Raw genomic sequence first — 12,370 nt, forward strand, 5'->3', positions numbered from 1 at the left:
CAGTCAATGGTGATTCACCTTTTAGTTACCTCAATACAATAAGCAAAATGACTTACCATTCTTGCTGACATCCAGTTCCCTGAGATTAATGAGATTTGCAATGGATGCTGGCAATGTGGTTAGATCGTTGTCTGGCAAACTCAGCTTGTGTAGAGACTGACAGTTAAAAAGTTGCTATTGAAACAAAGAAAAAAGTGAATGTGATTTTCTCTCAGTTTCCTCTATATAGCTTTTGTTTTTAATCCATTTAAACTTCTGACCTCATGGCCTGAACACCAGGTTATTTACAGTTTTCGATACAAAAAAATTCTAACCAGTTTCATTGAAAATTGACTCATATTACAATGCTTAAGAAAGCAAAAAACTGCAAATGGTCACAAGGCAGCAGCTATGCTTAATACTTCCTACAAATTCCTTCCAGTATCTCGGAAATTGTGACCTGTAGTTACACACTGACCTACAAACATTGCAAAATATTTTCTGTCATAGACATGCAATGTGACACCCCAGAGGTAAGTAGAGTTTATTCAAGAAAGAAAAGAAAAAATTGATAGACACTTTTTTTAAAGTCAAATAGTTCTGGACCACAGGATTTCAGTACATATTCATCTCCTCTAAAAGTGTCAATTTCATGTTATGTCTTCCAATGCTTTTTCCCTTTCATGCTTCCTACCTTAAGTACACAAAAATCAAAAAAAGTTGAAAAAAAATTGAAAACTGGTGAAAAAAATTGAACTAGTGAAAAAACTGAAACTAGTCTGAGTTAGGAGTATAGAAAAGTGTTTAAACGCTTCTTTCTACATGCACTACCATCTTTATCAAATACTAGCTCAGAGCCAGATCTCTTCCTAAATGCCTAGGGTACCTAGATATTCTTCCTCAAAAGGTTTACAAATTGACAAAGTAAGGCAAATAATCTTAACGTAATGGAAGAATAATCCTCAAATAGTATGTAGGAAACTTACACATAATACAAAACAAGTATCTCTAAGAAAGCAGTTGAAAAGATTCATCTGAACGATTTATGATGAATATTCCTTTCATGACCATTTTTGAAAAGATCATTCATAAATACCTTGACTTAGTGATCATCTCTTTTGGAATTCTGAGAAAAGATCTTAAAAAACCAGGAGGTGTTCACTGACTAAAAAAAAAATTTATCCCAAACACTATCATTAGCAATGGGCTCAGTTTGACCAAAATTTTTTGTCTCTCTCAATTACAAGGCCATTATTTGAACCAGAGACAACAAGCCCCATTCCTGTAAAATTTGCATATACCACCCCAGAACAAAAGCAGACATAAATTAGCAAGATGGACAGTTAAAGGAATGAGCTTTAACTTGTCTACTGCTGTTTTCAAATCTTCAGAAATGTGTCTGTTAGAACTCATTTATCATTAAGGCTTTTAAGAGTTACTAGTCACTTAGGATACTTTGATGAGCTCAGGCGTTTTGGAGCCATTCCCTTACTTCAAGAATATATACTTCAAACTCTTTCCCTAGAAAGCAATAATCTAGACTCTTGGAATCATTAGAAATTTCTCTGATAACTCAGGTCAAAGCACATGTAGCACAAGGAATTGCAAGATCCCTAAAGGAAAATGTAGGGGGAAGGGAGTTTTAGATCATATTGACTATGCAGTTGTTCATTTGTTGTTCTTTTTTAGTGTTGACATATTCATAATTACTAGTAGTACGTGCAGGAAGTCACATAATTAAAGACTATTTTACTGCAGAATCTGATCTCTTCCAAATATCAGAGTGAGAGAGAAAGTAAAACTGTTATAGTTTGAGCTTTTCAGCTCAAATGCACAGTGCAGCACCTAGAGTAAACAGGGTACTTTCTCAGATGTGATTTAGCATATAAGATGGAGGAGGATGAAAGCATTTCAAATGCCCAGTCAGTTTTGAAGCTGAAACTACACACCAACATTCCATGTAAAGTCAATTCCTTCTCTACCACAACCTTTCCCTCCACCCCAGTTTGCTCATGCTCTGCCCTTGACCAGTCAGCTAAATTAAGGAGCTATACTGTAAGAACTGAGTGTTGAAATAAGCTGGAATTCTGAAAAGATTCAGGGCAATTTAAAAAAACCAAGAGCCACACACACTGATGGGTCATTTCAGTGATCAGGTTGACAAGCAGCCCCAAACCAGTTTTGCTGTGGCATACAAAGGCCAGATCACAAAACACTACTGGGGCAAAGAGGAAAGGTGAGAGTGGGAATGTGTTAACAGGGTTTCAGAAAACTAGACAGGGCCTGGTAAGTATCACAGCCTTTATATTTGAAATGGCTTAATTAGAAGTCTTTTCCAGAGTTGGAAGACTAAGTAAAAGGGAAAAGGAATACACAGCTTGAAACTCTGGCTCCATATTGGCCAGGATCATTTCAAATATTACAGGCCTTCCCCTACAGTTCTCTGAAAGTTTAATTGCCAAAATTTTGGTCAAATGAATAAAAATCACTCTGACGATATCTTCACTACCCCTAATCGCCCTGCTCGTGTTCTTTACTGTATTTGAATTTATATGTAGGGGCGTTTTCTTTTGAAAATTGAAAGGGTAGCAAAATATAATGACCAAAATTACTTAAAAGCTGGAAAAAATCTTCAGCTTCTCAGAAATATGCCTTTAAGTATGACTTATTCTAATACAGAAACACATTAACTTGAAGCAAGTGTAGGCTATTACATGTCCCTGCAGTTAAGAAAAAAACCCCAAAACCTAAAAAAGAACAAAACATAAATGTTCAAGCAATCTTTCTAATCATGCGGATAATTAAACCTTAGACTAGACCAAGGCAAGTGGTAGCCTGCCCACTTCTCAGTGCACAGAAATAGATTTATTAGTCAGTCTTTTCTGCTTTGTAACTCTCTTGGGCCAGATCTGTTGCTTGAGCAGTTTCATTCCAATCCATGCAACAAAATAGTCATGCTGGAATGCATAAACTTCCAGTCTACCAAGGCTGCTTCAAGGCAAACTATGGCGCAAAAGCTGAAGCTAGACACTAACAGTTTCTACAGAGCTGGTGAAGTAAAGACGTAATAAGTGTATCTAAAAGGAAAACCATCCAACATACCTTTGGAAGCTCTTCAATCTGATTAGCATCTAAATACAGTTCTTCCAAGGTCTTTTCAAAAGTAAAAATCTCCTTAGGCACCTGTTCCAGGCTGCAGTGAGAATAATCGAGTGAAGTCACAGTTTCCTCCTCTCCACGCAGACAGCGGCATGGCACCAGCCGCAAAAACAAATTCCGCTTTGTTGTCATTTTCAGGCACTGTAAAATGGAAATCAGTCAATTTAAAAACCAAAACCTCAGAAATACGTGTGCAGTTTCTCAAACTTACACCAGCTGCTAAATACTGAAAAGAAGTAGCATATATATGTACTTGCACATGTATTTGTACACACATGAGACCCTGTGAGGAGCATGTACTTACTTTCTTTTAAATACAACAGAACTCTGATGACATTAAATGGGGTTAACATACCTACAGATACCAGAAGACAAAGCCAAAGTTTAGCATATGACTTGTCACCAGCTAACACACCCCTACACTGCAGAGAATCAGAGAACTTTGAAACAGCACTGAACTGTCAGTTGTGTCTTTACAACATAGCTTATCCCACGTTTACAAAGGTTAATGGGTTATTTTTGTTTAGCACAATAAAATCCACCCTCTACAGAGAATTAAGATGTAGCTATACAGAATCTAATCAGGTATTTTTTTGTACATGTAAATTCACATATCCTAACTCCAAATCCCTCATTTAATGTCAGAATACAACAAAGAAAAAACAACAACTGTTCTATCTGCAGTTTAAAAGGAAAGGTTTCCAAGAGCAGAGATAACAAAGTGACCTCTTTTGCAACTTCATTCCCTTTTGAAAACTTCAACACATCTTGCTGTGCACAACTGGAACAAGGAAACCTCACCTTGCTATGGGAATGTATCTTTCTTCCTTTAAACTCATTGTTACAATAGGTCCTTCTATTCTCTATGACTTTACAATATTCCTATTCAGCCTGAGAAGACAAACCTAAAAGGTGCTGACTAGCTAATTACTGACAGCATACACTAGCCATGTTCTTGCCTCTTTTCTCCTCAGCAACAAGTTTAGGTCTCCTTCTCTAATTAGCAATGGATTTTCACAAAATCTTCAGAATTCCACCTCAGGTTTCAAGTTTGTCTGAAATTAGATGACAGACTCAATTTTTCAAGAAGGACCAACATATGTAGACCAACAACACGATCATGTCAGCTCCATTTCCTCAGGAAATTGGCCTAAAAATACATACTTCTCCAAAGCAGCACTGAGTGTTTATTTTCTCAATCAAACTGCCAACACTCCAAATGAAAATATGCCTTTTTTACCTCCTTTTTTTTTAACTGCTGAAATTATATTTCAACTTCTGGACTGGTGACAGGAAACTTTCTCCTCCAAGTGCCAAAAAAATCTTTCAGACACATTTAGCAGACTGCACTTCAACTTTCAGACAGTATGTTAATAATACAGGGAGAACATAAAATACCATGCCCACGGCACTAAAGTCACAAGCTGCAAGACCCCTTTTCTCACTAAGACACAAAAACAAGTAATGTGCTTGGATTTTCCTCTATGTGCAGCTTAGCTTGCCAAATACTTCACAGTATGTATAATTCATGTGGCAACAGATCAAGGGACTGCTATACTTTAGTGTTTTCATTAACCAGAAGTAGAATTTATCACTCAGACCGTGAACAGTCAGAGTCTACATCCATCCAATAAAAAAATGGAAGATAACTCTTCATTAGAATAGTGGCAAGTCAAAACCTCATTTTTAAACAATGCTTCCACGTTGCTAGAATTTGATTACAATGTTGATTATCAAAACACAGTATTTCCCATAAAACTCCAGCCATATTATTTAAATAAAAAGTGATCCAAAAATTAGAAAAACATTTAACTGTATTGCAATGCAAAGAGTTTGGAGACTGCAAATTTCACACTGGGGATGTCCAGAAAATGGGCAAGTCAGCAAAACAGATAGCACAACCTCCTGCTGCCTCTTCCACAGGAACAGGCTCAAGAATGACATACTCCAGCCACCCACAGACAGATGCCAAAGATGCTATGGAAGCTGAAGTGCTCACTGGGTCCAAGTTACCCACGCCTTCTCCAAGCTGCTGATACTGCATGTGAAAACACAAGTTGAATTCCCTGGCCAACACCTAAAACCAAAAAAGCCTTTGACAAAAAAGAAATTTTGTCTCTTTTCACTAGCAGTTCAGGGAATGGCAAAGCTGTGGAAAAACATGACACTTTTGAAAGAAGTGTCAACAGCAGTCTCTTTAAACAGGAGTATCAACAGAAGAACATGTGTCATGGAAACAAGCACTGGAAGCAGAGATTGTACATGTGAATTGATTACCAGAAGTCTGGCAGCGAAAGGCATGCCCATTTCCCACCAGCTGCAGCCGTCAATAAGTCCACTCTGTCCAATCATTTCAACTTCTGAGAATTATATTTTGAAAGCAGAATATTAAAAAGCTTACTACAGCTTCATATAAATAACAAAAAAAGATACTACTTGTCATTCAAATCACCCAAAAAGCACATTCGTTACGTTGTTCACCCCCTCTTCAGCAGCTGTTCTCTTCACATGGGTCCTACTTGTCCATTGTCTCTACAGTTTCTGAAGCAACAAAACTTACAAGGCCTAACAAAGCAAAACCCACATATACCTAGTTTACCTAGCTTATTCCTTTATTTTGTAAGAGAGACCTTGAGCTTTTAGAAGGTGTGGGGGAAGAAGGATCTGGTAAAAGATCACATGCATCAACAGCACTGTAAACGGATTAGTAAACAAATGCCTGTACAGTACCACAGTGCTGGGTCATATCTCCTTCAGTTACCATGTCCCTTGAAGTACCTGAACTCACAGCTCCCATTTTAAGCCAAAATAGTCAAGACTTATATTTAAGTATCAAATAAACAACCATCCCTCCAAAGCACCTGGGTATATACCTAATTGTAACTCTTCAAAACCCAGAATGAACCTAAAAACCTGCATTTAAGTGAAGGCAGGAAACTGCAATGTGATTTAATTCAAAATTGTTTTATGTTTCTTCAAATTTTACTTCTACGCATACAGGAAGAACTGTTTAACGCTCATGTTCTACTACAGAGATGGCTGCCAATACTAGGAAATGGGTGCGTCAGGATAGTGGCAGGAAATATTCCCCACCACCACTCCCCTTACAATATACATTTTATAAACCAACAGTCAGACGTACACACCACTTCTTATCTCTGTCTACCCATCTTGTGGTCAGTTGCCCAAGCAGAAAAATTGTAATGGATGAATCAGGAATCAGAGAATCCACTGTTAGAACAATCTGAGACAGGAAAACATGATTTCACATACAACATGTGCTTTTCTTATATTGCTCCAAATAGGAGCATGTTTAGTTTGAGTAAATACACAGAATGTAGAAAGGAACACAAAGGATAGCAATTTTTTCCTGCCCATAGAACAGGCAAGTCTAGCAGGCAGAAAAATCTTCATTTCCTAATATACCACAACATCAGACCACCTGAAGTACCAAATCCAACAACATAAAATTGCTTTGCAGACCTCAAACGTTGTGATGGCTTATTTTTCTCCACCACTTAACAACTCCAATTCTTTATGGGGCAGATATAATAAAGAACTCAAAGGAAAAAAAAGAAAAAACCTGAAACACAAATAAAACTCTCTTGTTCCCTAAACCATTAGAGCCTTGACACAAGTTCACCTGAGGTTCAGTGTTCACAGCCAATAGGAAAATTATGACCTTTATATAGCTCTTGAGTTGTTTTGGGTTTTTTTCACTTCTTGAAGGAATAGGAAGGGAAAAACATCACTGTGCATGGGCTGCAGGTGGATATCTGCTCCACCCTGGACAATGGTCTGCAGCACCTTCTTTCCCTCCTTCACTGGCCCTGGTGTCTGCAGGGTTGTCCCACATACTCTCACTTTTCTCACCTGGCTGTTATACAGTTGTTTTTAATGCTTCCTTGAATATGTTATCACAGAGGTGCTACCAAGATTACTGACTGACTCAGTAGTCAGTCCATTTTGGAAACAGCTGGAATTAGCTCCATCCAGCATGGGGGCAGCTTCAGGCAGCTTCTGCATGTGGTGAAGTCACACCTGCAGACCCCCTGCAGAATCCCAGAAGATAAGAGGCTAATGTGTTTGTCTCAAACACCACCAGCAGGATAGCTGTGGCACCAACCAAGGACTGCAGGTAACAACAGACAAGGACTGTTGGCAGTAACACCCTGTGAGAAAGAGCAAGATATGACTGGACAAGGGGCCATAAGGAGGTAGGACAGCACTTTTCTGGGACAAATGTCCTTATTCTAGCTCTTGGAGATAAGCACAACTCAGTACAGCAAACACAGAAATGAGGTGGAGAAGCAGGTATGGACAGCGGGGGGGGCGGGAAGGAACAAGACCACCAAAGCCCTCTGACCCATTTCCACAAAGACCTAGAATAACAGACTGTGCATGATGACTAATTTGCATAGAAAATCCAAAATTTTTCTCCAGGACAGGGAACACTTATCTGTTAAAAAGGCACCCAAAAACAAGCCCAGGTGCATGGGTGCCCCCGGACCCTGGACATCCCACTGGCTGGATCAATGCAGGAGCCAGTACTGGTAATATCTCTTTCTCCCTTCCTCTCTCTCCACCTTTGTGTCTCTCTCTGTCTCCCTTTATCCAAAACCCACTGCTGTGTACTTACGTTAGGAGGTGTAGGACTAACATACTGACTTCCGTATCATGTTTAATTAACTAACAATATTTTATAAGCTTTTGTGGACTCTCTAATTTTAGTTATTCCTTTTGAAAAGCATCTACAAATCTTGGCTTCTCCCTTCCCCTTACAGGTGGGACACTGTTACAGCGGGGATTACTGTAACAAGCATATTTCAAACCAGGAGTCCCGTGGAAACGAAGTATATATGGACAGATTCGTGGTAGATGTTTCAGAGATGTTTATTTCTCCAGCCGCATGGCCGGGGCTGTGCTCAGGAACTCCACAGTCACGGGACCCAAGGGTCCTTGGCCACACAGGGGAACACAAACCAACCAATGGGGAATGAGGCTGACCAGGGGCAGGGAAATCCCGTGTCTCCCCCCCAGGGCCCCTCTCCCAGGGCTCCATGGCAGGGGGGGAGACCCCAACATCTCACCCGTTTTATTTTAATAAAAGGAGAATGAAAACAACGGGATAAACATAACAAGAACAGTTTCAAGACAAAACAAGCCACCCTCCTGAGTCTTTAAATGTCCAAACAGATTCTGTGGAACATCTTAGGGCTGACAGAAGGGAGACAGAACTCTCTGGGCATGCTTTGTGGGGAAACTGAGGCAGGAGAGGGTTTAATTTCTTCCTTCCCCCTTTTCATCCCCCCCTCGGCATCGGAGAGGAATTGTAGGGAAATGGAATTGTATAGGGAAGCCATGGGGTGAAAAACGGATTAGGAATAAACTGGGGATAGGGTAAACTTAGGAAGGGGTTCATATTGGGTATAGGGTAAAAGGGGAAAGTAGGTTGCGGGTAGGGAAGTTGCTGGGATGGATATTGTTTATAATTTTGTGCATAACGGCTGCCTTTGACGGGAATACCTCCAGGCCCAGTAACATTTGCTGCTTGTAAACCCTTCTTTCCTTGCACTATATCAAATTGTACAACTTCCCCATCTCCTACACTTTGCAGGTAATTTTTAGGGTTATTCCTTTTAATGGCAGTTCTATGGATGAATAAATCTTCCCCTGTATCATCTCGTGTCATAAATCCATAGTTGTTTTTTACATTGTACCATTTCACAGTTCCTGTGATTTTCGTGGCTACAACTCCTCCTATCACGTGCTTGTGTGTTTGTTGTGGCTGCTGGTCCTGCATGGCCACCGCCTCGCCGACTCCGACGTCTCAGCTGGGCCCCCACGTTGCGGCTGCTCCATGCCCTCCGAGCGGCGCTGCTCCGGCGCGTGTCTGGGCTCTGCGCGGCCCCGCGTTGCCATCGCCGCCGGCCCCGTGCCCTGTGAGTGGTTCCGCTCCGCCAACTCCACGCTGCTTTGAGAGCGGCCCCGTTTCTGCTCGGCGCTGCGCTGCGCGGCTTCTCGTGTCGCTGTGGAAATCGCCGCTTCTCCCTCTGCAGGGCTCTCCGAGCTGTGTGCTCAGAGCGGCCTGCCACGCCGATGCCCGGTTCCTGGCTCCTCGTGGCCCACGGCACCCGTGGTGCCTGCGGCATCGCTCCCTCACTCGCGGCTGCGTGGCCGGGGACCCCGAGACAGGGATGGGGTCTGCGATAAGGAACGCGCTCCCAAGGGGGCCGGGCACATCCAGCGCAGGCACCTCCGCCGGCACGGCTGCAGTCACGCGCCCCTGGGGTGGCGGCCGCGCGACCTCGGCCGTGGGTAAGTATGATCTTCTGCTTTAGGGGTAATGGGACCATACAAATGCTCCTCAAGAGCTTCCCTGATTATAAGGTATGCATGGAAAGCTTCTCTTTGATCCCTTACTTTATCCCAGATCTCATCCCAGAAACACCCCTCACAAGATACAGGAGGTTCAATATCAAAAAGTAAGTCTCGAGAAATACAGGAGAACCTTTTGAAAAGGCAGATGAAAAAATGTTCTAGATCTCCCGGTTGCATTACTTTTTTGTTTTGTTGTTCAAGGATTCCTTTTACTTCTAGGTACATTTTTTTCTGTGGCTCAGAGAGCCCCATTTCCCATGATTCTTCCATAGTCCAGAGAGAATATCCAAACCAAGATGAGAAGAGAGACGTCTGGAGTGGTTATTTTACTCACGAATCTTCCTCAGGGATCAGTATCTTGCCCACATTCCTCCACCAGTTTGTTACAGCGGGGATTACTGTAACAAGCATATTTCAAACCAGGAGTCCCGTGGAAACGAAGTATATATGGACAGATTCGTGGTAGATATTTCAGAGATATTTATTTCTCCAGCCGCATGGCCAGGGCCCTCCTCAGGAACTCCCTCAGTCACGGGACCCGAGGGTCCTTGGCAACACAGGGGAACACAAACCAACCAATGGGAATGAGGCTGACCAGGAGCAGGGAAACCCCGTGTCTGTGCCCTCAGGGCCCCTCTCCCAGGGCTCCATGGCAGGGGGAGGGACCCCAACAGGACACCATACCCCAACTACTAAATCCTTGCCACTTACACCCAGTACAAACCATGAACAGTAAAACTGAATAGCATAAAATCAGTCAAGCAGAAAAGAAAAGCATTGGTTTGAAGACCAGTGTTTCAAAGAAAACAAGATTAGCAACAACCCTGGATTGCTAAACTCTTATCTAGAAGAGACTAGCAACATTCAGTGAACCATCACTCTTCCCTTGAACTCTGATGATTCCCTGCTTACTCCCATCATCCAAGTATCTGGCACTCCAACAGCATGTGTAAACCTGCCAGCACCCCATCAGCCATTTTCATTTCAACCTCAAGTAGAGCTTAGGATCACAGTAATTTTGTCCCCAGTCTACATTAATTTGCTTTGAGAGCAGTAGTTTCACTGTATCATTAGTCCCTTAGATTTCCTGTCTGATGATAACAGGATGGGATCACTCATGCTCGAGAAAGCACTGCTTCCCCCTTCCAGACCTCTTAAAAGGATGTTACTGCAGCAGCAGTTGAAAATGAAACCAGCTATCAAATATTTATACAGAAAGGCAAGATGAACTAGGCACACAAAATACACAGTGAAATACTTTTTAGTTCACCCCACTACCTACAAACTAGTGCAGAATTACGGAGCTGAGCACATGTAAACACAGGAAAGGGCAAGATTGTGTTGGGGAGCATGTAACCTAACATGCTGCCAGACAAATACAAAAAGGCTTAATTGGCCAACTGACAGAAGTTCCAACATACTCATGTTGAAACAAAGAATTACGAAAAAACCTGTAAGGGTTTTTCTCTCCCTAAAGCAGCAACAAGCACCACAGAAGACACCAAAACACAGGCTTTTTGGTTTCTCGATGGGAGATACTGTATTGTGAAAAGTAACACCACAATTTATGTGAACGTCTTCCAGTTAAAAACAGCACTAACCCTCATGAACTTGGGAAAACGATAAACAACATAGTACTTCTAGAAGGAACACAAAACACCCTAGTTTTTACAGTAAACAAAGTACAGAATTATTCACTCTTTAAACTCAAAGTACCTGGCATCTCTTAGTCATCAGCAAATCACGGGGGAAAAAAAAAGTGTGTACGGGGTGACACTAAGGGTTGGTACAGACTTCCCCTAAAATAAATCCAGACCTCTTGGGCAGGAAAGGTGAACTCTTAAAATAACAAACTGCAACCATTTCGCAAACACTAGTTTGAAAGTGTGCTTCTTTCCAATCTTTTTTCTTGTCATCTTTTGGAAAGGAAAAGATGGCTCAAACCTGATGGCCACTGACAAGGACCTGGAATATGCAAAGACAGCCTGCACTGAGGAGAAACTGTCCCTTTTTAACTATCACTGACATTGTCTGGTTGAGATGGTGAAGCCTCATTTGGTGACAATGCCAACTTAATGTATTTTCACTTCCTTCTTCCTTCCTTCTCATCCAAGCTATTTCTTTGTGTCTCTTCTAGAAAAAGAAAATCCCCAAACTGGACTGGTTATGTCACACATTTCACTGAATGAGACTGGCAAACATGTCAGTACAAATGAACCAAAGTACTGGACTCTGGAGAATGAACAAGTGGTTGGAAATAAAATGAACACCATTTTAATATGAAGCTATAGTCTGAGGCCCCTCGGTTCTGGCATAAAACCAACGCTAAACTGCATCCATGGCCGCATGTCCTCATGCAGGTAAGGAACACCAAAAAACACGCTGTGCTTGCTCACAGACAGCATTCAGAGGAAAAGAAATAAAAGGTGTTAGTCTTGAAACAACAATAGTGAATGGTAATAACAAGAGGAAGAATGTTCTAGTAAATACAGCCAATTGTTAAATGAAAAATATTAAGGATGTTCGCTAAAGTCTTCTGAGAAAACTAAGGGAACAGAGAGTGCAGAAATCAGGGGTTTTTTACTGATCCAGAATATCAGAATATAACCAAACCCAGCCATTTTCTACTCCTAACTTGCCAAAGTATCAAGTTCAAAGTTCCTCTTGGTTAACTACTTCGCAAGTTCTCAGTGCCTCTATATATTAAACCAACTGAAAAAAAAAAACCCCAAACCATCCACCCATCTCCAAGAGCCAAGGCAGCAAGATAATGTCAGTTAACTCCCAGAAAAGCAATGTCAGGTATGAATTCTGGAGACGTTTACTTAAATTATCTCTTTCTTGCATTCTA

General features: G+C 41.4%; 1 protein-coding gene across 9 annotated transcripts in view; it reads right to left on the reverse strand.

The window, feature by feature from the left end:
- Nucleotides 1-12,370, reverse strand: part of ERBIN (erbb2 interacting protein) — a 119,494-nt gene that overhangs the window by 60,957 nt on the left and 46,167 nt on the right. For all 9 annotated transcript variants that reach the window (XM_039567821.1, XM_039567820.1, XM_010395342.4 and 6 more), the window contains 2 exons: nt 3,082-3,279; nt 57-174 (listed from right to left, as the gene is read on the reverse strand). In XM_039567821.1, coding sequence (XP_039423755.1) covers nt 57-174; nt 3,082-3,270 — 307 coding nt within the window. In that variant the 5' untranslated portion in view covers nt 3,271-3,279. The remainder of the gene's footprint in view (nt 1-56; nt 175-3,081; nt 3,280-12,370) is intronic.

Source organism: Corvus cornix, chromosome Z (assembly GCF_000738735.6).
Source record: "Corvus cornix cornix isolate S_Up_H32 chromosome Z, ASM73873v5, whole genome shotgun sequence".
NCBI lineage: Eukaryota > Metazoa > Chordata > Aves > Passeriformes > Corvidae > Corvus > Corvus cornix.